At 35.4% G+C, this 27,500-nt stretch overlaps 1 protein-coding gene across 1 annotated transcript in view; it reads left to right on the top strand.

Annotated features, from left to right (window-relative positions):
* LOC130240897 (gamma-aminobutyric acid receptor subunit alpha-2) overlaps window positions 1-27,500 on the top strand; it is a 152,583-nt gene that overhangs the window by 96,992 nt on the left and 28,091 nt on the right. Inside the window, exon 8 of the mRNA XM_056472558.1 lies at window positions 16,986-17,138. Within this exon, the coding sequence (XP_056328533.1) occupies window positions 16,986-17,138 (153 nt within the window). The remainder of the gene's footprint in view (window positions 1-16,985; window positions 17,139-27,500) is intronic.

Below are 27,500 nucleotides of genomic sequence, written 5' to 3'. Positions count from 1 at the left end.
AAGCCTACAAATGTCTTTAAAAACAACATCTGGACATATTAGTGTATATTACGGTAACCGTAGTATAAGCATATTAATTGTCTGTAGACCATTGAATGATTAGAAAACAATGCACGCGCTGCATTTCACATTATGGCTGGATCGCTACACTATTAACATTTGTTTTTTATTGCACAGTATTTAACTGTAATTACTGTATATTTATAATTATATCATTGTTTTTTAAAGCTGCATTGTTGAGAATATCCCCTTGTCACTATTAAAACTGTATTTTTAATTTGTTGTGAGTTGAAATAAAAAGTAAAAAAAAAATAGCATAAAACCTGGCTAAATATAGGAAGTGCAGTAATTTACCGTTTAGACTGTTTTACTGTAAATAGATAAATGAATAATGAATTACAAGGTTTTTATTGTATGTAAATTGGTTACAGGTGAGAAGACTTTTATATTTTAAGCTATAAAATGCTGTAATTACATGTACAGCACGATAAGTGTAAGATAATTTGCTGTAAGTTTGATTTGCAGTAAATACAGAAATACAGTAATTTACCACTTTGACTGTTTTACAGTAATTGGATAAGTGAAGAATCTATTACAATCAAACATTTGTTTTTATTGTATGAAAATATATTACAGATGAGAGGACTAGAAACCACCAACCTGATTTCACCAAGAAGGACATGAATTGTCCTGAATTAACATCTATGTTGATCCTGGAACAACATTCCAATCAGCCAATCAGAATTAAGGGATACAATTACCTTTTATGTTAAGTTTAGGCTGACATTTAGGTTTATGCACATCTACATGAGTGTTATCCAACTATTATTCCCCTCTGATTTTGGGAATAATTTACAGTTATGGTTGGGGTTAGGGGTAGGGACTAGGTATGGCTTACATTTTCGTACAAAAATTATGTCCCAGGATTAACATAGATGTTAATCAAGGATCATGTCGTGCTTGGCAAAATCATGACTTGCGAAATACTGTATATTTTACAGTAAAGCTATGCAACACCGAAAATATATGTACAACAAGATAAATATTACTGTATATATTAATACAGTATTTTTACTGTAGATATGATTTACAGTAAATTAGCACAAATCCTGGCTACTCATAGGAAATACAGCAATTTACCATTTTGGCTGTTTTACAGTAAATAGATAATTGAGCAATCAATTGCAATCAAAAGTTACGTTTTTATTGTATGAAAATAGATTAGAGGTGAGAAGACTAAAAATACTGTATATTTTACAGTAAATCTACACAATACTGTAAATACATGTACAGCAAGATAAATGGTACTGTATATATTAATACAGTTTTTGTGCTGTAAGTTTGATTTACAGTAAAATAGCATGAAACCTGGCTAATCATAGAAAATACAGTATTTTACCATTTGGACTGTTTTACAGTAAATAGATAAATGAACAATGAACTACAAGTTACTTTTTATTGTATGAGAATATACAGTATTGCAGGCGAGAAGACTAAAAATACTGTATATTTACAGTAAAGCTATGCAATACTGTAAATGCATGTACAGCAAGATAAATGTTACTGTATATGTTAATACAGTATTTTTGCTCTAAGTTTGATTTACCGTAAATTACAGTGAAACCTGGATAATCATGGAAAATACAGTAATTTATCGTTTGGACTGTTTTTACAGTAAGTAGATAAGTGAATAATTACAATTTAAAAAAATAAAAATTAGTATCAAAATATATTAGCGGTTAGAGGACTAAAATGCTGTATATTTTAAAGTCACACTATACAATACTGTAAATATATGTACAGCAAGATGGTAGTGTAAACATTAATACAGTATTTTTTGCTGCAAGATCACAGATTACAGTAAATTACAGTGAAACCTGGATAATCATAGAAAGTGCAGTAATTTACCATTTAGACTATTTTACAGTAAATAGATAGATATGTGAACAATCTATTACAATTACAATCTTAAAAATTGTAAAGTATGAAAATATCTTACAGGCGAGAAGACTAAAAATACTGTATATTTTACAGTAAATATATACAGTACTGTAAATACATGTACAGCAAGATGAGTGGTACTGTAAATAGTAATACAGTATTATTGCTGTAATTGCTGCTTGATTTTCAGTAAAGTAGCGTGAAACCTGGCTAACCACAGGAAATACAGTAATTTACCATTTGGGCTGTTTTACAGTAAATAGATGAACAATCTATTACAATTAAAAATTGTTATAAAAAAATTATGAAAATAGATTACAGGTGAGAAGACTAAAAATACTGTATATTTTACAGTAAATCTACACAATACTGTAAATACATGTACAGCAAGATAAATGGTACTCTATATATTAATACAGTTTTTGTGCTGTAAGTTTGATTTACAGTAAAATACAGTGAAACCTGCTATTGGAAATTATAGTAATTTAGACTGTTTTTAGACCTTAGAAAGTATTTAGACTGTTTTACAGTAAATAAATACATGAACGATGAATAACACGTTTTTTTATTGTATGAAAATAGATTACAGATGAGAATCCTAAATATACTGTATATTTTACAGTAAATCTGCACAATACTGTAATAACATCTACAGCAAGATGGTATTGTAAACCTTAATACAGTATTTTTGCTGTAGGTTTAAATTACAATAAATTGCTGACAAACTGATTCCAGTAAGTTACTGTAAATTCTACAGGACATTGTTAACAGTGCACTAACTTGTGCATCATCTTCTAACAATTTAATGGCTTGTTGTCAAATATTCCTTACATATCCTATTCTTTTCTATTCTATTCTAATCTATTATATTATATTATATTATATTATATTATATTATATTATATTATATTATATTATATTATATTATATTATATTATATTATATTATATTATATTATATTATATTATATTATATTCCATTGTATTATATTCTATTCTATTCTAATATACTCTATTCTATTCTATTCTATTCTATTCTAATATATTCTATTGTATTGTATTCTATTGTATTCTATTCTATTCTATTCTAATATATTCTATTGTATTCTATTCTATTCTAATATATTCTATTGTATTCTATTCTATTCTATTCTATTCTATTCTATTCTATTCTATTCTATTCCATTCCATTCTATTCTATTCCTTTGCCTGAGTGAGTGTTAATATACGTGTTTGTAGAGCTTTTAGTTCAGCCACTCTTGAGGTTTGATTTCGGTTATGAAGCAGTTTTCTAAAGCCGCTGCTCAAGTAGACAGTAGAGCGGACGTCAGCTGACTAGTGTTTGGAACGGAGCCCGTGTGTGTGTTCTGGCATCTCTGCTTTCCAGAGAGAATCGCGGCATCTCCTGTGACCTCCTGTGACTGATCCTCATCTTCACGCCTTAATTAACATCTTCACGCTGCACAGACTGAGGCTCGCAGTGGACACACACACACACACACAGAGAGAGACATGCGCACTCTCTCTCCCACACAAAAAGACACACGCTGTGATCCAAATTGTAGTTAGTGGCCTTGCTGTCCAGTTGATACTTTCAAAGACACAATCCCAATTAATTGAACATAATGAGCAACTGATTTTGAATTCATAATGAACTTGAACTGATATTGAACATAGCATGTCGCTAAGTTAACAGTAAACATTAATATATCGACATTTAAAACTGAGATTACTGAGATAACTAAGACTTAATTTTTTAATTAAATACTGAACTTAAACTAACTGAATTAAATACATTTAACAAGTTTCTTAACTCACATAGCATCTGATATGTGATATACTGTATGAGCAATATCACTGGTGAGAGGCGTGTGTTGGCACGAGTGCCTTAGTGTCCCACCAGTGACGATATGCAGTCATATCGCACTGCTACGAGTGTGATATTGCGTTTATACAACAGTTCGATGGCATAATCGTGTATATAAAAAGGCAAATCAAACACGGAGAGTCTCAAAAGTCTTTTTGTACGAGGAACTACTTTCTTCCACCATTCATTCACATGTGCAGCTGATGTCAGAACAGCAGAAACTGCTGCTCATTCACCAACGTAACTTTAGAGCTAGTATTTGAATGATTCTCTAGCGTAATGTCTAAAGTGATGACAAAACAGGTGATTTTGCTGACATTTTAAGATTATAAAGCTGAACAGCATGAAATGCCATCAGTCTACAAAGATTTCCCAGTATTTCTCTGTTGCAATTGGGATATCACAATAATTAACCCTAAAAAAGCCAAAGCAAAGCAAACACTAGCAGATTACTACGGTATAAATACAGCACTACAATATACAAAAGTGAATGATCGACTTATAATGTCACTTACCTGTTCTGTATTGATTTGTTCAGCTGTAGTTTGAAATTACGCAGAGTTTTCCTCCCCTTAGGACTTATTTTGCTGTCTCTGTCACCATCTTGTGGGTCAACCCTCTTTGCTCTGCTCAGTATGACAGGCTGATGGCTGCCAATCTCCGTAATTATAAATGTTTTAAATAGCCACTGTTCTTATAAATAAACTGCATTGTCGCAATCTAAACAACTACATTCTCACCTAAAAAGCCTCAAAAGTACATTATGTTGTCCAACAGCTGCAATATTTGTCAAACTCAGTGTGGGCGGAGTAAAACAGATGGTTGAAGAGGCTGTATGAGTATTGTTTTTGCAGAATATTGCATGGCTATCAGCCAATCAGATTCAAGAACCAGACAGAACTGTTGTATAAATATGTGTATTTTGTGAGCTTGGCATAATGTGTCTGTAGCGTTATTCAGTGTCATTTTAGCAAATTATAGTTTTCATATTTAATTGTACATTTGCTTTTACTTGTGTATTTTTGGCACAGGGGTTGCTTAATATTTAGTCATTTTGTTTAAATGTGATTATTTTTATTTTATATTTTCATGTTATTTCAGTTTTAGTATTCTTTTTGTTTAGATTTGTCATTTTATTGTTTGTAGTAATTTCATTATCTTAATAACTCCCTACCTGTTTTATTAGCTTACTTTTCCTTTTTTGTTTAGATTTGTCATTTAATTGTGGGGAGTATTATAATTTTTTAGCAATTTTGATATTTGAATATTTCCTATATATTTTATTATTGTTGTGGTTATTATTGTTATTATTATTATTATTATTATTAGTAGTAGTAGTAGTAGTAGTAGTAGTAGTAGTAGTAGTATAGTAGTATTAAAACTAATAATTATTTTTATTTATTTATTGTTGCCATTAATTATTATTATTATTATTATTATTATTATTATTATTATTATTATGAAAATTAATAATCATTTGTATTTGTTTGTTTATTATTATTGTTATTATTATTATTAAAACTAATAAATATATGTATTTATTTATTGTTGGCATTATTATTATTATTATTATTATTATTATTATTATTATTATTATTATTATTATTATTATTATTATTATTATTATTTATTATTATTATTATTAAAACTAATAATTGTTTTTATTTATTTATGTGTTGTTATTATTAGGGACCGAGCACCGAACGGTGCAAGGCCCTATTGGAATTGCTCCGTTTATTATTATTATTATTATTATTATTATTATTATTAGGGACCGAGCACCGAACGGTGCAAGGCCCTATTGGAATTGCTCCGTTATTATTATTATTATTATTATTATTATTATTATTATTATTATTATTATTATTATTAGGGACCGAGCACCGAACGGTGCAAGGCCCTATTGGAATTGCTCCGTTTATTATTATTATTATTATTATTATTATTATTATTATTATTATTCTTATTCTTCTCCCGAATGAATCGCGATTTTGAGGGTCTAAACATGCCCGAAAACTCACGAAAATTTGCACACGCCCCAGAAGTGGCGAAAATTTACGTTTGTTATAGGCTTCGGAAGTGGGCGTGGCAAAATGACTCGACAGCGCCACCTAGAAAATTGATACGGACAAGCCCCCGAGCCACGAATCACGCACATGCACGAAAATTGGCACACACCTCAAACATGCCAAGACCTACAAAAAAGTCTCAGGGAGCGATATCTCAAACCCAACAGGAAGTCGGATATTTATGGCTTCCTGCGCCGAAAAAGTGGCGTTTTTGCCATTTCCAGGCGTTGTACTTTAACGAACTCCTCCTAGGGATTTCATCCGATCGACACCAAAATTGGGTTATGTCATCTAAAGACCTTGGCGATGTTAAATTGCGAAGCTTTAGAGTTTTCGTCGATGGGCGTGTCCGTGGCGGCCTCGCAAACTTTGATGATTCGCCACGAAACATCAAGTTGTTATAACTCACGCATGCATTATCCGATCTGCCTCAAAATTCACACGTTTGATAACCGTCCTGACCTGAACACGTTTACATGCCAATAATCCGATACAGTTATAGCGCCACCTGCTGGCTACAGGAAATGACATGATTTACAGCGAAACAAACTCCTCCCACAAATTTTATCATATCAGCACCAAATTTGAGTGGTGTCATCTGAAAGCAGTATCGATGATATATTGTGAAGGTCTAGAGTTTTTGTCGATGGGCGTGTCCGTGGCGTACTCGCAAACTTTGATGATTCGCCATGAAACATCAAGTCGTTATAACTCAGGCATGCATGATCCCATCTGCCTCAAAACTCACACATTTCATAATTGTCCTGACCTGAACATGTTTACATGCCAATAACTTGATACAGTTATAGTGCCACCTGCTGGCAAACTTAAAATTGCCTATAACTCAGCCAAACAATGTCCAATCTGCCTGAAATTTCACATGGTTGATTAAAATCCTCTCCTGCAGACATCTACATGAAAATATTGAGTCACAGTCATAGCGCCACCTGCTGACGGGAGCAAGTTTGGCATAAATCAGTGATTTTCTCAGATTTTTTTATGTATCGGCCTAAATTATTATTGTTCGCGGTTCTCTGTCGTCCTACGGCCGCCGGGCGGCGGTGAGCCCGGGTGCGAGGTCCCTATCATCGCTGCTTGCAGCTTTAATTATTATTATTATTATTATTATTCTTCTCCCGAATGAATCGCGATTTTGAGGGTCTAAACATGCCCGAAAACTCACGAAAATTTGCACACGCCCCAGAAGTGGCGAAAATTTACGTTTGTTATAGGCTTCGGAAGTGGGCGTGGCAAAATGACTCGACAGCGCCACCTAGAAAATTGATACGGACAAGCCCCCGAGCCACGAATCACGCACATACACGAAAATTGGCACACACCTCAAACATGCCAAGACCTACAAAAAAGTCTCAAGGAGCGATATCTCAAACCCAACAGGAAGTCGGATATTTATGGCTTCCTGCGGCGAAAAAGTGGCGATTTTGCCATTTCCAGGCGTTGTACTTTAACGAACTCCTCCTAGGGATTTCATCCGATCGACACCAAAATTGGGTTATGTCATCTAAAGGCCTTGGCGATGTTAAATTGCGAAGCTTTAGAGTTTTCGTCTATGGGCGTGTCCGTGGCGGCCTCGTAAATTTTGACGACTCGCCATGAAACATCAAGTTGTTATAACTCAGGCATGCATTATCCGATCTGCCTCAAAATTCACACGTTTGATAACCGTCCTGACCTGAACACGTTTACATGCCAATATCCCGATACAGTTATAGCGCCACCTGCTGGCTACAGGAAATGACATGATTTACAGTGAAACAAACTCCTCCCACAAATTTCATCATATCAGCACCAAATTTGAGTGGTGTCATCTGAAAGCAGTATCGATGATATATTGTGAAGGTCTAGAGTTTTCGTCGATGGGCGTGTCCGTGGCGGACTCGCAAACTTTGATGATTCGCCATGAAACATCAAGTTGTTATAACTCAGGCATGCATGATCCGATCTGCCTCAAAACTCACACATTTAATAAGTGTCCTGACCTGAACATGTTTACATGCCAATAACTTGATACAGTTATAGCGCCACCTGCTGGCAACACTAAAATTGCCTATAACTCAGCCAAACAATATCCGATCTGCCTAAAACTTCACATGGTTGATAACATTGCTTTCCTCAAGACAACTACATGCATATATTGAGTCACAGTCATAGCGCCACCTGGTGGCAACAGTAAAATTGGCTATAACTCAGCCAAACAATGTCCGATCTGCCTGAAAATTCACATGGTTGATTAAAATCCTCTCCGGAAGACATCGATATAACAATCTTGAGTCACAGTCATAGCGCCACCTGCTGACGGGAGCAAGTTTTGCATAAATCTGTGATTTTCTCAGATTTTTTTAATGTATCGGCCTAAATTATTATTGTTCGCGGTTCTCTGTCGTCCTACGGCCGCCGGGCGGCGGTGAGCCCGGGTGCGAGGTCCCTATCATCGCTGCTTGCAGCTTTAATTATTATTATTATTCCGCCCCTAATCGGGGCACTTTTGAGGGTCTAAACGTGCTCGAAAAGTCACGAAACTTTGCACACACATCAAACGCGGCGTAAATGGTCGGCTGATATGGGTCTCGGAAGTGGGCGTGGCAAAATGACTCGACAGCGCCACCTAGAAAATTGATACGGACAAGCCCCCGAGCCACGAATCACGCACATGCACGAAAATTGGCACACACCTCAAACATGCCAAGACCTACAAAAAAGTCTCAAGGAGTGAAATCTCAAACCCAACAGGAAGTCGGATATTTATAGCTTCCTGCGGCGAAAAAGTGGCGATTTTGCCATTTCCAGGCGTTGTACTTTAACGAACTCCTCCTAGGGATTTCATCCGATCGACACCAAAATTGGGTTATGTCATCTAAAGGCCTTGGCGATGTTAAATTGCGAAGCTTTAGAGTTTTCGTCCATGGGCGTGTCCGTGGCGGCCATGTAAATTTTGACGACTCGCCACGAAACATCAAGTAGTTATAACTCAGGCATGCATTATCCGATCTGCCTCAAAATTCACACGTTTGATAACCGTCCTGACCTGAACACGTTTACATGACAATATCCTGATACAGTTATAGCGCCACCTGCTGGCTACAGGAAATAGCATGATTTACAGTGAAACAAACTCCTCCCACAAATTTTATCATATCAGCACCAACTTTGAGTGGTGTCATCTGAAAGCAGTATCGATGATATATTGTGAAGGTCTAGAGTTTTCGTCGATGGGCGTGTCCGTGGCGGACTCGCAAACTTTGATGATTCGCCACCAAACATCAAGTTGTTATAACTCAGTTATGCATGATCCGATCTGCCTCAAAACTCACACATTTAATAAGTGTCCTGACCTGAACATGTTTACATGCCAATAACTCGATAAAGTTATAGCGCCACCTGCTGGCAAACTTAAAATTGCCTATAACTCAGCCAAACAATATCCAATCTGCTTAAAACTTCACATGGTTGATAAGATTGCTCTCCTGAAGACATCTACATGCCAATATTGAGTCACAGTCATAGCGCCACCTGCTGGCAACAGTAAAATTGCCTATAACTCAGCCAAACAATATCCGATCTACCTAAAACTTCACATGGTTGATAAGATTGCTCTCCTGAAGACATCTACATGCCAATATTGAGTCACAGTCATAGCGCCACCTGGTGGCAACAGTAAAATTGCCTATAACTCAGCCAAACAACGTCCGATCTGCCTGAAAATTCACATGGTTGATTAAAATCCTCTCCTGAAGACATCTACGTGAAAATATTGAGTCACAGTCATAGCGCCACCTGCTGACGGGAGCAAGTTTGGCATAAATCCTTGATTTTCTCAGATTTTTTTTATGTATCGGCCTAAATTATTATTGTTCGCGGTTCTCTGTCGTCCTACGGCCGCCGGGCGGCGGTGAGCCCGGGTGCGAGGTCCCTATCATCGCTGCTTGCAGCTTTAATTATTATTATTATTATTCTTATTATTCTTCTCCCGAATGAATCGCGATTTTGAGGGTCTAAACATGCCCGAAAACTCACAAAAATTTGCACACACCCCAGAAGTGGCGAAAATTTACGTTTGTTATAGGCTTCGGAAGTGGGCGTGGCAAAATGACTCGACAGCGCCACCTAGAAAATTGATACAGACAAGCCCCCGAGCCACGAATCACGCACACGCACGAAAATTGGCACACACCTCAAACATGCCAAGACCTACAAAAAAGTCTCAAGGAGCGATATCTCAAAACCAACAGGAAGTCGGATATTTATGGCTTCCTGCGGCGAAAAAGTGGCGATTTTGCCATTTCCAGGTGTTGTACTTTAACGAACTCCTCCTAGGGATTTCATCCGATCGACACCAAAATTGGGTTATGTCATCTAAAGGCCTTGGCGATGTTAAATTGCGAAGCTTTAGAGTTTTCGTCGATGGGCGTGTCCGTGGCGGCCTCGTAAATTTTGACGACTCGCCACGAAACATCAAGTTGTTATAACTCAGGCATGCATTATCCGATCTGCCTCAAAATTCACACGTTTGATAACCGTCCTGACCTGAACACGTTTACATGCCAATATCCCGATACAGTTATAGCGCCACCTGCTGGCTACAGGAAATAGCATGATTTACAGTGAAACAAACTCCTCCCACAAATTTTATCATATCAGCACCAAATTTGAGTGGTGTCATCTGAAAGCAGTATCGATGATATATTGTGAAGGTCTAGAGTTTTCGTCGATGGGCGTGTCCGTGGCGGACTCGTAAACTTTGATGATTCGCCATGAAACATCAAGTTGTTATAACTCAGGCATGCATGATCCCATCTGCCTCAAAACTCACACATTTGATAAGTGTCCTGACCTGAACATGTTTACATGCCAATAACTCGATAAAGTTATAGCGCCACCTGCTGGCAAACTTAAAATTGCCTATAACTCAGCCAAACAATATCCGATCTGCCTAAAACTTCACATGGTTGATAAGATTGCTCTCCTGAAGACATCTACAAGCCAATATTGAGTAACAGTCATAGCGCCACCTGGTGGCAACAGTAAAATTGCCTATAACTCAGCCAAACAATATCCGACCTGCCTAAAACTTTACATGGTTGTTAACATTGCTCTCCTGAAGACATCTACATGCCAATGTTGAGTCACAGTCATAGCGCCGCCTGGTGGCAACAGTACAATTGCCTATAACTCAGCCAAACAATGTCCGATCTGCCTCAAAATTCACATGGTTGATAAGATTGCTCTCCTGAACACATCTACATGCCAGTATTGAGTCACAGTCATAGCGCCACCTGCTGACGGGAGCAAGTTTGGCATAAATCTGTGATTTTCTCAGATTTTTTTATGTAACAGCCTAAATTATTATTGTTCGCGATTCTCTGTCGTCATACGGCCGCCGGGCGGCGGTGAGCCCGGGTGCGAGGTCCCTATCATCGCTGCTTGCAGCTTTAATTATTATTATTATTGTTGTTGTTTAAATCTAATAATTATATTTATTTATTATTATCATTATTATTATTATCATTATTATTATTATTATTATTAAAACGAATAATTATCTTTAATATTATTATTATTATTAGTATTATTATTAATAGTTATTATTTGTTATTATTAAAACTAATAATTGTTTTTATTTATTTATTATTATTATTATTATTATTATTATTATTATTATTAAAACTAATAATTATCTTTCTTATTATTATTATTGTTGTTGTTGTTGTTGTTGTTATTATTATTATTATTAAAACTAATAATTATCTTTAATATTATTATTATTATTATTATTATTGTTGTTGTTGTTGTTGTTGTTGTTGTTGTTGTTGTTGTTGTTGTTGTTGTTGTTATTATTATTATTATTATTATTGTTAAAACTAATAATTATCTTTATTATTATTATTATTAAAACTAATAATTATCTTTATTATTATTATTATTATTATTATTATTATTATTAAAACTAATAATTATCTTTATTATTATTATTATTGTTGTTGTTGTTGTTGTTGTTGTTGTTGTTGTTGTTTTTATTATTATTAGTATTGTTGTTGTTGTTGTTGTTGTTGTTGTTATTATTATTATTATTATTATTATTATTGTTGTTAAAACTAATAATTATCTTTATTATTATTATTATTATTATTATTATTAATAAAACTAATAATTATCTTTATTATTATTATTATTATTATTATTATTATTATTGTTATTATTAATATTATTATACTTCAACTTATTTAATGACTTTGTTTATCATATGTTTCATTTTGAATTAATAAACATGATGATGCTTTACACAGCACTCAGCACATCAGGTGTTGTCCAATTTTAAGAGGGTACGGAGTCTCTTCGTAAATATTAATCTCCTTATTCAGTAGAGACACATTCTCACACACACGTACAGACCTGAACTCTCACCCGCTCCTGTGTGTGTGTCTCTCTGTGTGCACATTTACATTTCCTCGCACTGTTAATGAAATAAAGCAGACGTGCATGGCTCAGCCTCATCTGGGCTGATTTTGCCCACACTGAGCTTCCCTGCATGCCTTTCTGAAAGGAGCAAGGCATCTCAGTGTGCACTCCAGTGGAAAAAAAGAAGGAAAGACTGGATTTTACAAGATTAGAGCTGGCTAAAAATCGCTCTGTGCTTCCTCTGCAGAAAGGACGAGGAGATTCCCTCTGTGCCAAATGGCAGCATTGCGGCGTTCACCACCAACATACAAACAAGCCAGAGAGATTTCTCTCTTCTGTTGCCACTGGCAACCAATGTCTCGGTTTTATCTGTCTTGTGGGATGCTTGCCGGTAGAGATACAGTTGAGGTCAGAATTATTAGCCCCCCTGTATATTCATTCATTTTCCTTCTATTTCTACCTTCGGTCGCCACAGCAGAATGAACTGGCAACTATTCCAGCATATGTTTTATGCAGCGGAAACACCCATACACTACACACTCATACACTGTGGCCAATGTAATTAATCCAATCCACCTATAAGGCATGTGTTTGGACTGTGGGGGAAACCGGAGCACCCAGAGGAAACTCCGGGAGCACAGGAACATGCAAACTCCACACAGAAATGCCAACTGGCAGGATCGAACTAGCGACCTTCTTGCTGTGAGAACCACTGTGCCACCGTGCCACCCTTATATATATATATATATATATATATATATATATATATATATATATATATATATATATATATATATATCAAGATGTAAAATAAAAGTTTGTTTTGGCATAATATATATGTGTGTATTATTTATATTTATTATGTAAATGCAACATACACATTTGTTACATAGATATTTATATTTACATATAAAACATATATTTATGGGATACAAATTATATCTACATTTTCTCATATATGCAATTATTTATATAAACGTAATAAATATACACAGCACACACATATATTAAGTTGTGGGAGTAGATACAAGCACCTCAGACATTACTGACTAATAGACCATTCATACAGCACTGACATTCACAAGCATACATGGTTATGCGAGAGTTCAATTGTATCCTGCCTCCATGTATTCTTGTCAGCACAAATGCTGCAATGTCAAAACAAACTTTTATTTTGGCCGTGATTAATTGCGATTTATTTTTGCCCAGCACTAATAATTATATAAAATTTATATATATATGAGCAATATCACTCGAGTAGCAGTGCGATGTTGCTTTATATCGGGTGTGCGTGTGTTAGTGACTTTGTTCAGTGTGACAGGCTAATGGCCGCCGACGCGCTGTCTCTCAGAAATTATAAATATTTAAAATAGGCACTATCCTTATAAATAAACTGCATAGATGCAATTTAAACAACTACATTCTCAACTAAAATAGCCTCAAAAGTACATTATGTTGTCTAACAGCTGCAATATTTGTCAAACTGTAGAATGTCCTGTTTGTTGCGTGAAAAGACAGTACGAGTGCTGTTACTGCAGAATATTTCACGGCTATCAACCAATCTGATTCAAGAACCAGACAGAACTGTTAGTCAAAATTATTACCCCCCCTTTTAATTTTTTTTTACCCAATTTCTGTATAATGGAGAATGGAGAGAAGATTTTTTTTTTAGCACATTTATAAACATAATAGTTTAATCGTTTTTACTGCTTTCATTCTAGCTGAAATAAAAAGTATTTATTTATTTATATTTTTTTAAACAAGCACATATTTATCAATTAGATTAAAATGACTTCCAAATATCCAAACATTCAAAGACACCGGATAGATTTCTCTGTGTTGTTGCCATGGGCAACCGCTGTCTTCCTCCACATCTCGGTTCTCTCTTCATCAGGACTAGTGGAGATTCTGTTTCCAGGCGGTTTGCCACGTTTCTGTTGGGATAATGTGCTGTGATAATGAGGTTAAAAAGCTCATGATGATGCTGAGGAGATTTTCTCTTTTCATGCCGCTTTGCTCAGTAACAAACCTCCTCTGTGGAGCGCCTTCAGACTGACCTGCTCTTTTCATCCTGTTTTTGGTGAGATGAGGTGTAATTGTGGCGTCCCTCAAAGAGCTTCTCCTTTCTAATTACATTCCTCCTTCCCTCCTCTGCTTTGTGACATCAGCTCTTCCAGAATATTCCATACGCATTTTTATAATCTCATCTTTGATGTTCTGTTTAGAGGGTTATACGCTTCTGCACCTGGCCTGATTTCTCATAAGGAGGCAGATTTTGTTATTTTGTCAACAAATCCTGATGGCGAGTGATTTGGGGAATTTTACCACACATTAGCCCCTGTATTTTGCATTAATTATGCATCATTTGTTGACTTGACAAAGATATTATTTAGACATTTTTTTTTCCTTTTTGTAAAAATGAGATACATCAAGGCTTTATACTTAAACGTTTTGCTGTACATAAACAAGGTAAATCCATATTCAGTCTGTTGGTGATCTTCTTAAAATTAACAGATTGTAATGTATGCATATTAAGAGTGGTAAGATATTAAGTATACATATATATATATATATATATATATATATATATATATATATATATATATATATATATATATATATTATATATATATATATATATATATATATATATATATATATGCGAAAATAAGTATTGAATATGTTACCATTTTTCCCAGAAAACATATTTCTAAAGGTGCCTTTGACTTGAAATTTTCACCAGATGTTGGTAACAACCAAAGAAATTCATATATGCAACGAATACAAATCTAATTAGTTTACAAATTAAGTTATGCATAGTAAAATAAAAATTGCTGCAGGGAAAAAGTGTTGAACACATGAAGAAAGGGAGATGTAGAAAGGCAGTAAAAGCCCAGACAGCAGCTGAAATCTCTCAGAAGTTCCTCAGCAATCCTCTGCCCTTCCTCAGTGTAAATTAATATCAGCTGCTTCAGTCCAACATCTACATTACCAGATGATGAAGATAAAACCAGGGTGGCCATTTCAGCAAGATAATGATCCAAAACACAGCCAAGGAAACTCTCAAATGCTTTCAGAGAAAGAAAATCAAGCTGTAGAATGGCCCAGCTAATCACCTGATGTGAATCCAATTGAAAATACAAATTAAAGATTAGATTTGATAGACGAGACCCACAAAACCATCAAGATTTTTACACTCTGTTGAAGTCTGTGAAAACATCACACCTTGGCAATTCATGTGACTTCATTCTCCATATAAGAGGCATCTTTAAGCTGCCTTCTATATTTAAGCTACATGCACTTTTAGAGTGGAAAAAAACACATACAGGCAAAACAAAATGAATACCTGTTGCTCAATATTATACACAAAAGCTTTATGATGTGAAACGATCAATCTGTGCAAGAAACTTTAATTATTAACATTTACAACATTGCTTTTAAAGGCCATGTGAAATCAAAACGCACAATGTTTATTTCGCTGGCTCACATTGTTATTTTATAAGTGAATAATTAATCTGTGCGCGTTAATCCAGTGTAAAGTAATGCTTGTTTTGGTGATCTTCCATCATAAAAATAAATAAATAAATCTGCAACATGATTGTGTGGTACATTCACAAATAAACAGTGACTACATTTACATGGACATCAGTAATCTAATTATTCGCCTTAATTTAAATAAGACAATAATATGATTAAGGTTTTTATATGATTTTTAATTTTTTTTTTTATGTTTCTTTCATGATCGATTAACGTCATCGCATCACCACGCTATCCACATTTGCTCCGGAGTTCCATGTAATTTCAGGTGTTTCATTCTTAATTTGTCGACTTAAACAGTTTGGCACTTTCACTTTCATTCAGGCACATTTCATGCATGCCCACCCCCTGTGACAAACAAGATATTGAATGAGAGGAACTGCTGGACGAGTGTAGTTTTAATGAAATTTTTGATACCGCAAGGCGTAGGGGAGAAAAAAAACAACTCCGCATTTCTCTGTAGATGCAGAGACTCGGTAGGTGCAGAGAATAGCGTCAAACAGCCGTGTGTGTATAGACTATCCTGTCACAAAATGCGGCGAAAATCCAAAATGGGTCCACACGCGAGCAGTGCTCTTATCATGGGGAAATGGAAGCAAAGCCTTCGTTGCGGCACATTTAAAAATGCAACATTGACAACCCATGTCTCCAAACAATTCCTCTTCTTCCACTTGTTTTAATTACCGTTGGCAATACAACGTAGCGTCTCTCTGAACACTAAAAAGTAAAAATAGTCTTCGAAGCTATATAATGCATATTAATGAAGTTGCACCTCATACATAATTGAACGTGCTGATTGGTTCGAACCAAGTATTTCTCATAAATTAATGATGAAAACTCAGAGACGTCACTTTGTTCCGGCAAGCACAGACATCCAATCTCCACGCTGAAACTTTACACAAGGATCTCATCGCCGTGACGTAGCTTCAAAATTTCTTTTCAAACTGGAAGAGCAAATTTGCTCGAAACAATGCAAAAAAAAAAACTATTTTCACTTTTTTGTGAAATATATGTGTCCTAATAGTGTTTTTAGCAGCGTGAGACACATATATGACTGTCAACATCTCAAAAAATGTGTTTTGGTGTTTCGCGACCCTTTAACAAAAATATTTCAATCTGGACTTTTGCTCCATTCTCTTTTGTTCTCCCGCACAGGTGAATACACTGTGATGACGGCCCACTTCCACCTCAAGAGGAAGATTGGCTATTTTGTGATTCAGACGTACCTGCCGTGCATCATGACCGTCATCCTGTCCCAGGTTTCCTTCTGGCTGAACCGAGAGTCTGTTCCCGCCCGCACTGTTTTTGGTGAGTTTCACCCTTTCAACAAGTCTCATAATTAATATAGTATGAGTGTGAGCTCAGAAAACTGTAAATCAGCAGTTTAAACTGACAAGAAATTGTAAAACCATGACCCTCTTCTGGAAAAAGACCCTTTTTTTTTTTGCAAATAAAGCGACAAAAGCATGATTTTGCTTTCATCCTGAAGAAAAGGGGCTGTCATTTGATTAAAGATACTTAATTACGCGGAATTGATTGTCTCTGAGGGCGATGCAGTGGCGCAGTAGGTCGTGCTGTCGCCCCACAGCAAGAAGGTCGCTGGTTCAAGCCTCGGCTGGGTCAGTTGGCATTTCTGTGTGGAGTTTGCATGTTCTCCCTGCGTTCACGTGGGGTTTCCTCTGGGTGCTCCGGTTTCCCCTACAGTCCAAAGACATGCGGTACAGGTGAATTGGGTAGGCTAAATTGTCCATAGTGTATGTGTGTGTGAATAAGTGTGTATGTGTTTCCCAGTGATGGGTTGCAGCTGGAAGGGCATCCGCTGCATAAAACAAATGCTGGATAAGTTGGCGGTTCATTCCGCTGTGGCGCCCCGAGATTAATAAAGGGACCAAGCCGAAATGAATGAATGAATGATTGACTCCGTGTTGGCGTGGGTTTTCTCCAGGTGCTCCGATTTCCCCCACAGTCCAAAGACATACGCTATAAGTGAATTGGATGCAGTAAATTGAATGAATGTGTGTGTGAATGTGAGTGTATGGGTGTTTCCTAGTACTGGGTTGTAGCTGGAATGTAAAACATTTGTTAAATAGTCGGCACTTCATTCCACAGTGGCGACCCCTTAAAAATAAGGGACTAAGCTGAAGGAAATTGAATGTGTGAATATAATGATTGGTTTCAGTCAGAAACATTCCCCACGGTCTCTGTTGCCAAACAGATTTTCTGACTTTTGCAGGATTTTATGACGCACTGTTGGCCTCCAGCCGACCTGATGCAGAAAATCTGCATAAATTAATTTACTGTGACAGATTAATAGAGTGCTAAGGTCACACTGAGATGAGTGAAGGATTGATTAGAGATTAAAATTGACATGTCTGTTCTAACAATAGATACAAATGTACCGTAAGTGTGTATATTTATAATGTATCTATATATAATAGATCAATTCTAGTTACCATAGTTACCCATTCCTTTATTATGTGGTAAATTAAAGAGAAGTTGGAACTTGTACTGTTGGCTTATCTTTATAAACAGGGCTTGACATTAACTTTTTTGATCACCAGCCACTCTGGCTAGTAGTTTTCCAACATTACTAGCCACTCACCATTTTCACTAGCCACAATTTTATTGTTTGGAAAATATATTTTATACACATAAATATGACTTTGACATGCTAAAATGACTTTGCGTTATCTCCACATGCCTCCTCATTCATTGTACTTTTGTGTGTCGTGTATGAGCTTGCTCAATAATCATGAGCAGATGTGTCATGGTTTCATAGTATTACAATTAGTTTTCATTTCACATCATTTTCAGAGCTTAAAATGAAGGGTTTACCAAATTCATCTCTGACCACACCAAACATAAACAATTCATTATTTCTTAGCCACAAATTTTAAATGTGTCAAAACAAGCAGAATATAGCTGTATTCTATACTTTTTATTTAGCAAAAAATATGCCCAGTAATCTGTCCTGGCTAAAAGTCCCAGATCACCAGTTAACTACACATAAATGGGAGTTAATCTCCCATTAAGCAATGTTATTGTAAAAAATGATAATTGAGCCATATTAACGAAAAAGAAAGCAGGTAAAAAAAACCTACGGTGTGATAATGAAGGGATGATCACACACACGGGTAATGTTAGACCCATAAATAATTTGTTCAAAGAATGGTTAAAGCGAAAGCAACCGGCGGTGCTTACAATAAATCAACCCTGGAAATCTTGAAAGCAGAAAGACTGTGTGTGCATGTTCATCACTTTTTGTCTAGTCTATTTAAAAGAGAACCGATCACATCAGTTGTGTTTCTAGACACATTTGCTTCACGAAAGGAAACGGGAGCGCACACGCGTTATAAACAGTCGAGTGCAACACCTCAGCTGTTAGCGCGAGTGATCATCCTCTCATTCAGTTTTCACCTGCTTTGCTCGCGCGAAGTTGCGAACGCATATTGGACCATCTTTATTGTCAAACCCTGTTTTTAAGAATTATTATCTGGGAAAATTATTTTCAACCAGCCAAAGTGGCTAGTGGGGGTGTCTTTCTTACCCGCCACCGCTGAAATCGACCCGCATTTGGCGGGTTGGCGGGTGTTAATGTAAAGCCCTGTTTATAAAGTAAAAAAATCCACATTAAAAACAGACATTAAAGCCCTGACTTTAAGTCCCATTTTAATACAGGTTGAGTGAATGAATGAATGAATGAATGAATGAATGAATGAATGATTACATTCATGTTGTCCCAACACAAATTGATTAAGTTAACCTAACAAATGTAAGTTCATTCATTCATTCATATTCCTTCGGCATAGTCCCTTTATTAATCTGGGGTCGCCACAGCGGAATGAACCGCCAACTTATCCAACATATGTTTTACAGAGCTGATGTCGTTCCAGCTGCAACCCAGTACTGGGAAACATCCACACACACTCATTCACACACACACACACTCATACACTATTGCCAATTTAGTTTACTCAATTCACCTATACTGTCTTTGGACTGTGGGGGAGACCGAAGCACCCAGAGGAAACCCATGCCAACATGGGGAGAACATTCAAACTCCACATAGAAACGCCAGCTGACCCAGCTGGGGCTCGAACTAGTGATCTTCTTGCTGTGAGGCGACAGTGCTAACCACTGAGCCACTACGTCACCTCAAATGTAAATTGATTGAACATAAAACAATTAAGTTGTCCATCTAAAATTTCAAGAATTGTGTTGTAAATCAAAATGTGCCTCTGAAATACAGCGGAGAGCTTATCTTTACCAAGTGCAACATATTCCTGGATCAACATCTTGACAACAACATTGCAATAATTCAATCAGATTTGAGGGACAAGTTTATATCTAGTATATAGGCTTAAAATCAGGGTAAGGGGTTTTTACACCATTTTTTCCCACCAATTTTCCACGATTTTGGGAATAATTTACAGTCAGGGTTAGGGAATAGGGTTTAGGTTAGATTACATTTTTTGACAGAAATGGGGTAAGCTAAATAATTTAGTTTTCACTTTGACAGAGGTTTATTTTGCTCATCCCATTTGCCGATTATTTAGCTTGTTTTAAGGAAAAACTCACTTAATTCTGGCATGTTGTTTCTGAAAACAAGATTTTTTTTGCTTGTTTTGAAAATGCTTCTTGATTGAAGAATTCTTTTTATATTTGGACAGAAACAAGACGGAAAAATCTAAGTAAAAAAAAATGTTCAGTGTTCCCACTAAAAACTTCCTAAATCCTGGATATAAGAATCAACCTATAAAAATTAAGGGAGGTTTCAGTAAGGCCCAATCCCAATTCTATTTTTGTACCCTTTCTCCTTCCCCTTGGCCCTTGAAGCAGAGTGTGAAGGGGAAGAGCTTCAAAATTTACCGCTAAGAAATGGGATAGCACTACAGCACCTGCACACGTCATCATATGTCATTGAGATCTCTTGCTTCATATGAGATCAGAGTTGTGATCTCCAGTTGTGTTATTTTTTGGTATTTATATTCAGGAAATCACTGCAGGCATATATAATGTTATCATAACAATCTAATGTGGCAATAAGATCGTAACTGTATATTCCTATAGTCATCAATGTAAACACACAAAAACAACATTAACATTATCCAAGACACTGTAAAAAGCTCATTCTTTCTGACAGGGTATTCCAATGTCATTGAGTGACAGAATGTTGTGGGACTGCTGTACAGGAGTTATTATTTGGGATTATAGATAGCGAAATTAGATGTTTTTTATTTTAAAAATGGTAAAACATGAACGCGGTTATGAATATATTAAAACATGTGCTTGTTTGTCGTAAAAATTCATAAAAACTGGTGCAAGTGTCGGTTAAAGTGTCAGAGATGAGAGAGTGTGTTTTCTACGGGTGGTTTATCAAGCCCACTCATCTATGTTAGACACTCTCATAATTGTTATTTATTTATTTACACTAAATGAGTTACTTTAGCTATTTAAAACCTCCTGAAATACATTCTGAAATCTTTTGCTGATGAAGCTGCAATGATATTTATTTATTTATTTATTTATTTATTTATTGTTTGTTTGTTTGTTTGTTTGTTTGTTTGTTTGTTTGTTTGTTTGCTTGTTTGTTATTTATTTATTGTTTGTTCGTTCGTTCGTTCGTTCGTTGTTTTGTTTTGTTTTGTTTTGTTTTGTTTTGTTTTGTTTTGTTTTGTTTTGTTTTGTTTTGTTTTGTTTTGTTTTGTTTTGTTTTGTTTTCTCGCTGGCTGGCTGGCTGGCTGGCTGGCCTGCTTGCTTACTTATTTGCTTGCCTACATATTTTGGTCATTTGTTTATGTATTAAAATTATGATCACCGTATCACTTTAAACTAGTAAACCTGACTAGTAAATATTTATGTGCTTGTTTGTTTGTTGTGTTTTGTTGTTGTTATAACAAATGTTGTTGGAAATATCATTTAAAAAATCATACAAATTTCAGTCTCTGACTCACATAAATTTATCATATGATTTCAGAAGTATTTTCTTATCTTACAGCACATCTATACACATTTACTCTGCTTAATTTTAAGAAAATGTCTGGTGGAAATGTGCAAAACTGGGGCAAGTGTCAGTTAAAGTGTCAGAGATGAAAGAGTGTGTTTTCTACAGGTGGTTTATCAAGCCCACTCATCTATGTTAGACACACTCATAGTTGTTATTTATTTATTTACACTAAATGAGTTACTTTAGCTATTTAAAACCTCCTGAAATACATTCTGAAATCTTTTGCTGATGAAGCTGCAATGATATTTATTTGTTTGTTTGTTTGTTTGTTTGTTTGTTCGTTCGTTCGTTCGTTCGTTCGTTCGTTCGTTCGTTCGTTCGTTCGTTCGTTCGTTCGTTCGTTCGTTCGTTCGTTCGTTCGTTCGTTCGTTCGTTCTGTTTTGTTTTGTTTTGTTTTGTTTTGTTTTGTTTTGTTTTGTTTTGTTTTGTTTTGTTTTGTTTTGTTTTGTTTTGTTTTGTTTTGTTTTGTTTGCTGGCTGGCTGGCTGGCCTGCTTGCTTACTTATTTGCTTGCGTACATACATTTTGGTCATTTGTTTATGTATTAAAATTATAATCACCATAGCACTTTAAACTAGTAAACCTGACTAGTAAATATTTATGTGCTTGTTTGTTTGTTGTGTTTTGTTGTTGTTATAACAAATGTTGTTGGAAATATCATTTAAAAAATCATACCAATTTCAGTCTCCTCCTCACTTAAATTTATCATATGATTTCAGAAGTATTTTCTTATCTTACAGCACATCTATACACATTTACTCTGCTTAATTTTAAGAAAGTGTCTGGTGGAAATGTGCAAAACTGGGGCAAGTGTCAGTTAAAGTGTCAGAGATGAAAGAGTGTGTTTTCTACAGGTGGTTTATCAAGCCCATTCATCTATGTTAGACACACTCATAGTTGTTATTTATTTATTTGTTTATTTATTTACACTAAATTAGTTACTTTAGCTATTTAAAACCTCCTGAAATACACTCTGAAATCTTTTGCTGATGAAGCTGCAATTATATTTATTTATTTATTTATTTATTTATTTATTTATTTGTTTGTTTGTTTGTTTGTTTTGTTTTGTTTGCTAGCTGGCTGGCCTGCTTGCTTACTTATTTGCTTGCCTACTTAAATTTTGGTAATTTGTTTATGTATTAAAATTATAATCACCATAGCACTTTAAACTTTAAACTAATTTTAAGAAAGTGTCTGGTGGAAATGTGCAAAACTGGGGCAAGTGTCAGTTAAAGTGTCAGAGATGAAAGAGTGTGTTTTTTACAGGTGGTTTGTCAAACCCACTCACCTGAGTGAGGCACACTCAGAATTGCATACTGTTTTGAGGTTTTCGCATGGTGTGGTGAGGCAGCCTGATCTTACGAGAAAACGTAGCTATTTTACATTTGTCAGTTTTGTGGCTAATTCATACAAGTTCAGTCGTATGAAAAATCAGATTTTACCATCACTGGGGGATGAGCAAATTGTACTAAATTGTACAAATGAGATCGTTCGAATTCATATGAATTGCCGTGAGATAGCATTGGGTGAGGAGTAGAGTGGCTTGTGGTGTTTTTACCTTATCTTTATCTTATAATTTTAATAAAAATCAGTGCTTAGTTTATTAGTGTGCCTGCTAAATAGGTTCCTTTAGGTATTTAAAACCTCCTGAAACACATTTCTGTTGCTGATGAAGCCGCGGTGACCTTCAAGCCATAAAATGCACACAAGGAGCCCTGGGAGTCTTTGGCTCCAGAGTCCTCTGTCCTAGATTCGACACTCGTGCGGGGAAGCCTGGTCCTTTCTAAGCGTTTCTATGAGGATTTATGGAGCTCAGGTCTGGAACAATTCGGTTACCGTGGAGATTCCCTGAGCTCTGTGTTGCTAAGCAGGTACGGCGGAGGAGATGAGCCTCCTGGCAGAGATTCAGAGGTCTTTCTGTCCCTTCGGTCTGCCTCTTTCTTTCTGTCTGTGGCTTTATTCTCTACGTCCCCGGAGTCTTTCCACAGTTCTTCAGCTGTCCTGTTCTCTCTTTCTCATACCTCTTATCTCTCTCGCTCGATTCGTCTATTAGGAGCCTTTTAAACAACCTGCCATCAGGCAGATGTTCAGTTAGCGTTCCCAAAAGAGACCCGTCGTGCCAAATAATGACCCTAAAGGTCTCTATATTGATGGCATACATTAAAAGGTTTGTTCTCTGTCCAAAAAAGTAAAGGATATTATTAATTGCTCACTCTAATGTCATTCCAAACCCCCGAGACCTTCATTCATCTTCAGAAATATATTGAAATATACAGTGCTCAACATAAATGAGTATAACATTTTGTCCATTTCTCAGTGAATATACTGTAGGTCAAATATTTTTCAAAACAGATTTATTAAATGGATATATTTATTAATAAACTATTTTAGTCACCGAACATCTTCAGAAATAAAAAAATGATACACTTAAATACAGGCGAGAAAAACATTACAAACTACAAAATTTCAACAAAATTTTATACATTTTATGTTTGAATTTTGCTCTTTTTACATTTTTTTATTTTATTTTTTTTCCTAACATAAATTTGGGTGTATGCATTTTGGACCGTTATCATAAGTTATTTTGTTAAATAAGCTCCAGATTTGGCTTTGGTACTGACTAAGGTAATGTATATGCACAAATATAATATTATAAAGCTTCCTATAGAAAATGTTAATTTAAATGAGAGATTTGTGAGGGGTGTACTAATATTGTCACGTAATTGTCTGGGACAACAGAGATGAGGATGCAAGTGCAGTTTATTAAACAGATTAGCCAGGCAGGCCATGTTCAAAACAGGGGCAAACAGAAGCATACAGAAAATCCAAGATAGTAGTCAAAAGCAGGCAAACAGCCAGGTCAGGCAGCAAAACAACAAAAAACAATAAACAAAGCAAAGGTCTAAAAACACAGGAAGGCAAGACAAGGATAACGTGATGCTCCAAACAGAAAGAAGACTCAGCAATGTGTTTGTGTGTGTGTGTGTGTGTGCGTGCGTGCGTGCATGTGTGATGTGTGTGTGAGTGTGCTGTGTTTATAGTGCATCTGATTAGTCTGAACAGCTTCAGCTTCGTGTGTTTCCAATCAAGGGGGATCAGAGCCAGGTGTGTGAGTGAAGTGCATGATGGGATTTGTAGTTCAGTTGAATGTGAGTGTTCTTCATCAGCCTGCAACAGCAACACTGCTAATGATAATAACACATATATGCTGAGCACTGTATCTTGATAATATTTTGATTGAACCACTGAAGGCATATGGTCTGTTTTGAAGATGCTTTTAATAGCATCGTGCAGATTTACAAAGAATCTGAAACAGTATCTAATACTGTTTGATGTTTCTTTGATATGTTTTTGTTTATTTTAATAAAATGTGTGGTTTATATATTTAAGTCTTACTTATTTTTTTAAGATTAACATATTTACTTTTATTATTTTTCATTATCTTTCAGCACTCCTTTTCGGACCCTAGTTTGACAACCCCTGTACAAATAGATATACTGTACGCTGTTCATTTTCTTACATAATATTTATTCATGACCAGCTGCTAATAATCTGGCCTCACAGAAGATGAGCTCTGCAATACACAATCTTTTGACTAAAAGCTCAGCCATCTTTTGATAATCATTCTGATGTTGGATCAAGTGTAAATAAAGCTTAAAGGGAAAGTTCACCCACAATTAAAAAATGGTTGCTTAAGTTTACTTGTTTACTTTTACATTCTTGATTTACACTCAGATGTTTTGGTATTTTTGAAATCTTTGTAAAATTCCATGGTTAGCATATATGTAAAGTGTGTAGATATATGTGTGTATATACATAAATATAGAGTGTTTTTATACATTTTGCTTATTTTATAGGCTGTTTTTGGTTCATTCATTTACATATTAAAATTTAAATATATTTAGTATTCATTGTAATTAATTATTTTGTAAATACGTGTGTTAATTTTTTTTTTATTCCAAAGTTTAAGATTTGTTTTACTAGAAATTGTGAATTATTCTGATGCTTAATCAAACTTGAATAGTTCATAAAAATATACATTTCTTTAGTTTACTCACCCTCATCCCATCCTAAATATAGGTGAATTTTCTTCAATAGAACACTAAAGAAGATTTGACATTTGGTGATTCTTTAAATGCAAATGAAAATCAGCAGTTTGAAAGTAAAAGAAGTTGTTTTTTTCTGCATATGAAGATAGTTTTGTATACTTTTACTCAAGTAAAATGGTGTTTTTTTTTTTTTTGCTTGTTTGTTAATTTACATATTAGGATTAAAATATTTAGTGTATATTATAATTAATTATTTTGTAAATATGTTTTATTTAAATTTTTACAAATTCCAAAGTTTTGTTTTACTAGAAATTGTGAATTAATCTGATGCTTAATCAAATGTAAAGTTTAAAAAAAAAAACGTTCTTAAAGAGACAGTTCACTCAAAACACAAATAAAAATCTTCTAAAAGTAAAAACAAACTTATTTGCAAGGTTTTTTCTCTATAATAAAAGTGTTTTTGTATATTTTTACTCCTTATAGTAGGGTGTTTTTGTTTATTAACTTACATATAAAATTTTTATATTCAATATTCAAAATATATAATTACTTTGTAAATATATGCTTATTTTAAATAAAAAAAATAATTTTTTTGAGAAATTTTTTGAGAAATTTTTGAGAGTACTTCTTAAAAAGACAGTTCATGTGTAACGGAGTCCAGCTAGCGAAGTGCTATGCAACCCACTCCCATACAAAGAATCACCAGTTCGATCTCAGCTCAAACCGGGTTGAGTGCAGTAGAACCGATGGGTTACATGTGGGGGCTCGTCCGGGATGGGAGTGAGGTTTAGAGTGGTGAGTGTAACGGAGGCCAGCTAGCAAAGTGCTATGCAGGTAAACCTCACTCCTCTGACCTCTAAAGGTGCTCTAGCGACAGAAGCTAGAGGCCTTGGTCTTTAGCCGCCTTGTTAGAGTAACCGACTCCCATACGAAGAATCGCCGGTTCGATCCCAGCTCAGACCGGGTTGGGTGCAGTAGGACCGGTGTGTTACACATGCAAAAAAGGTAAATTATTGTTAGTATGCTCACCCTCATCCCATCCAAAATGTAGGTAATTTTCTTCAATAGGACATAAGAACATAATTTTTATATGAAACTGTGGCATTCTGGGATTCACCAAATGCAAACTAGCATCAGCGCTTTGAGAGTCAAAAAAGTAGCTTAAAGGCAATGCAATATTAATATCTGTGGCTCCTAATGATAGGAGGTCTTAAGTAGTTAAATGATCTGTATGTACAAGAAACAGAACAATATCTAACATTATTAATGCTTTCAGACGTCTTTCTGTCCATCTTTCTTTCTTTCAGTACATGTCTTTATTCTCTCCGTCCCTGGAGTCTTTGTGCAGTTCTTCCTCCCTCTCTCTCTCTATTAGAGCTTTTAAACAACCTGCCATCAGGCAAACGTTCAGAGCTATAGCGTTCCCAAAAGAGACCCGTCATGCTAAATAACAACCCTGAAAGTCTCGCTATTAATTGTAGAGCATCATGCAAAAGTATCACAGCGTTTTTAGCATTTCGTGTGCAGCTAATTAGAGTTTTATGAGGTGCTAGGATATTAGCGTCGAAAAAGAGAGAATGACATTAAAACAGAGCTCAGATGTTGCGTGAAGGCG

This window comes from Danio aesculapii, chromosome 14 (genome assembly GCF_903798145.1).
Source record: "Danio aesculapii chromosome 14, fDanAes4.1, whole genome shotgun sequence".
Lineage (NCBI taxonomy): Eukaryota > Metazoa > Chordata > Actinopteri > Cypriniformes > Danionidae > Danio > Danio aesculapii.
This window is presented reverse-complemented; position numbering and strand designations above follow the sequence as displayed.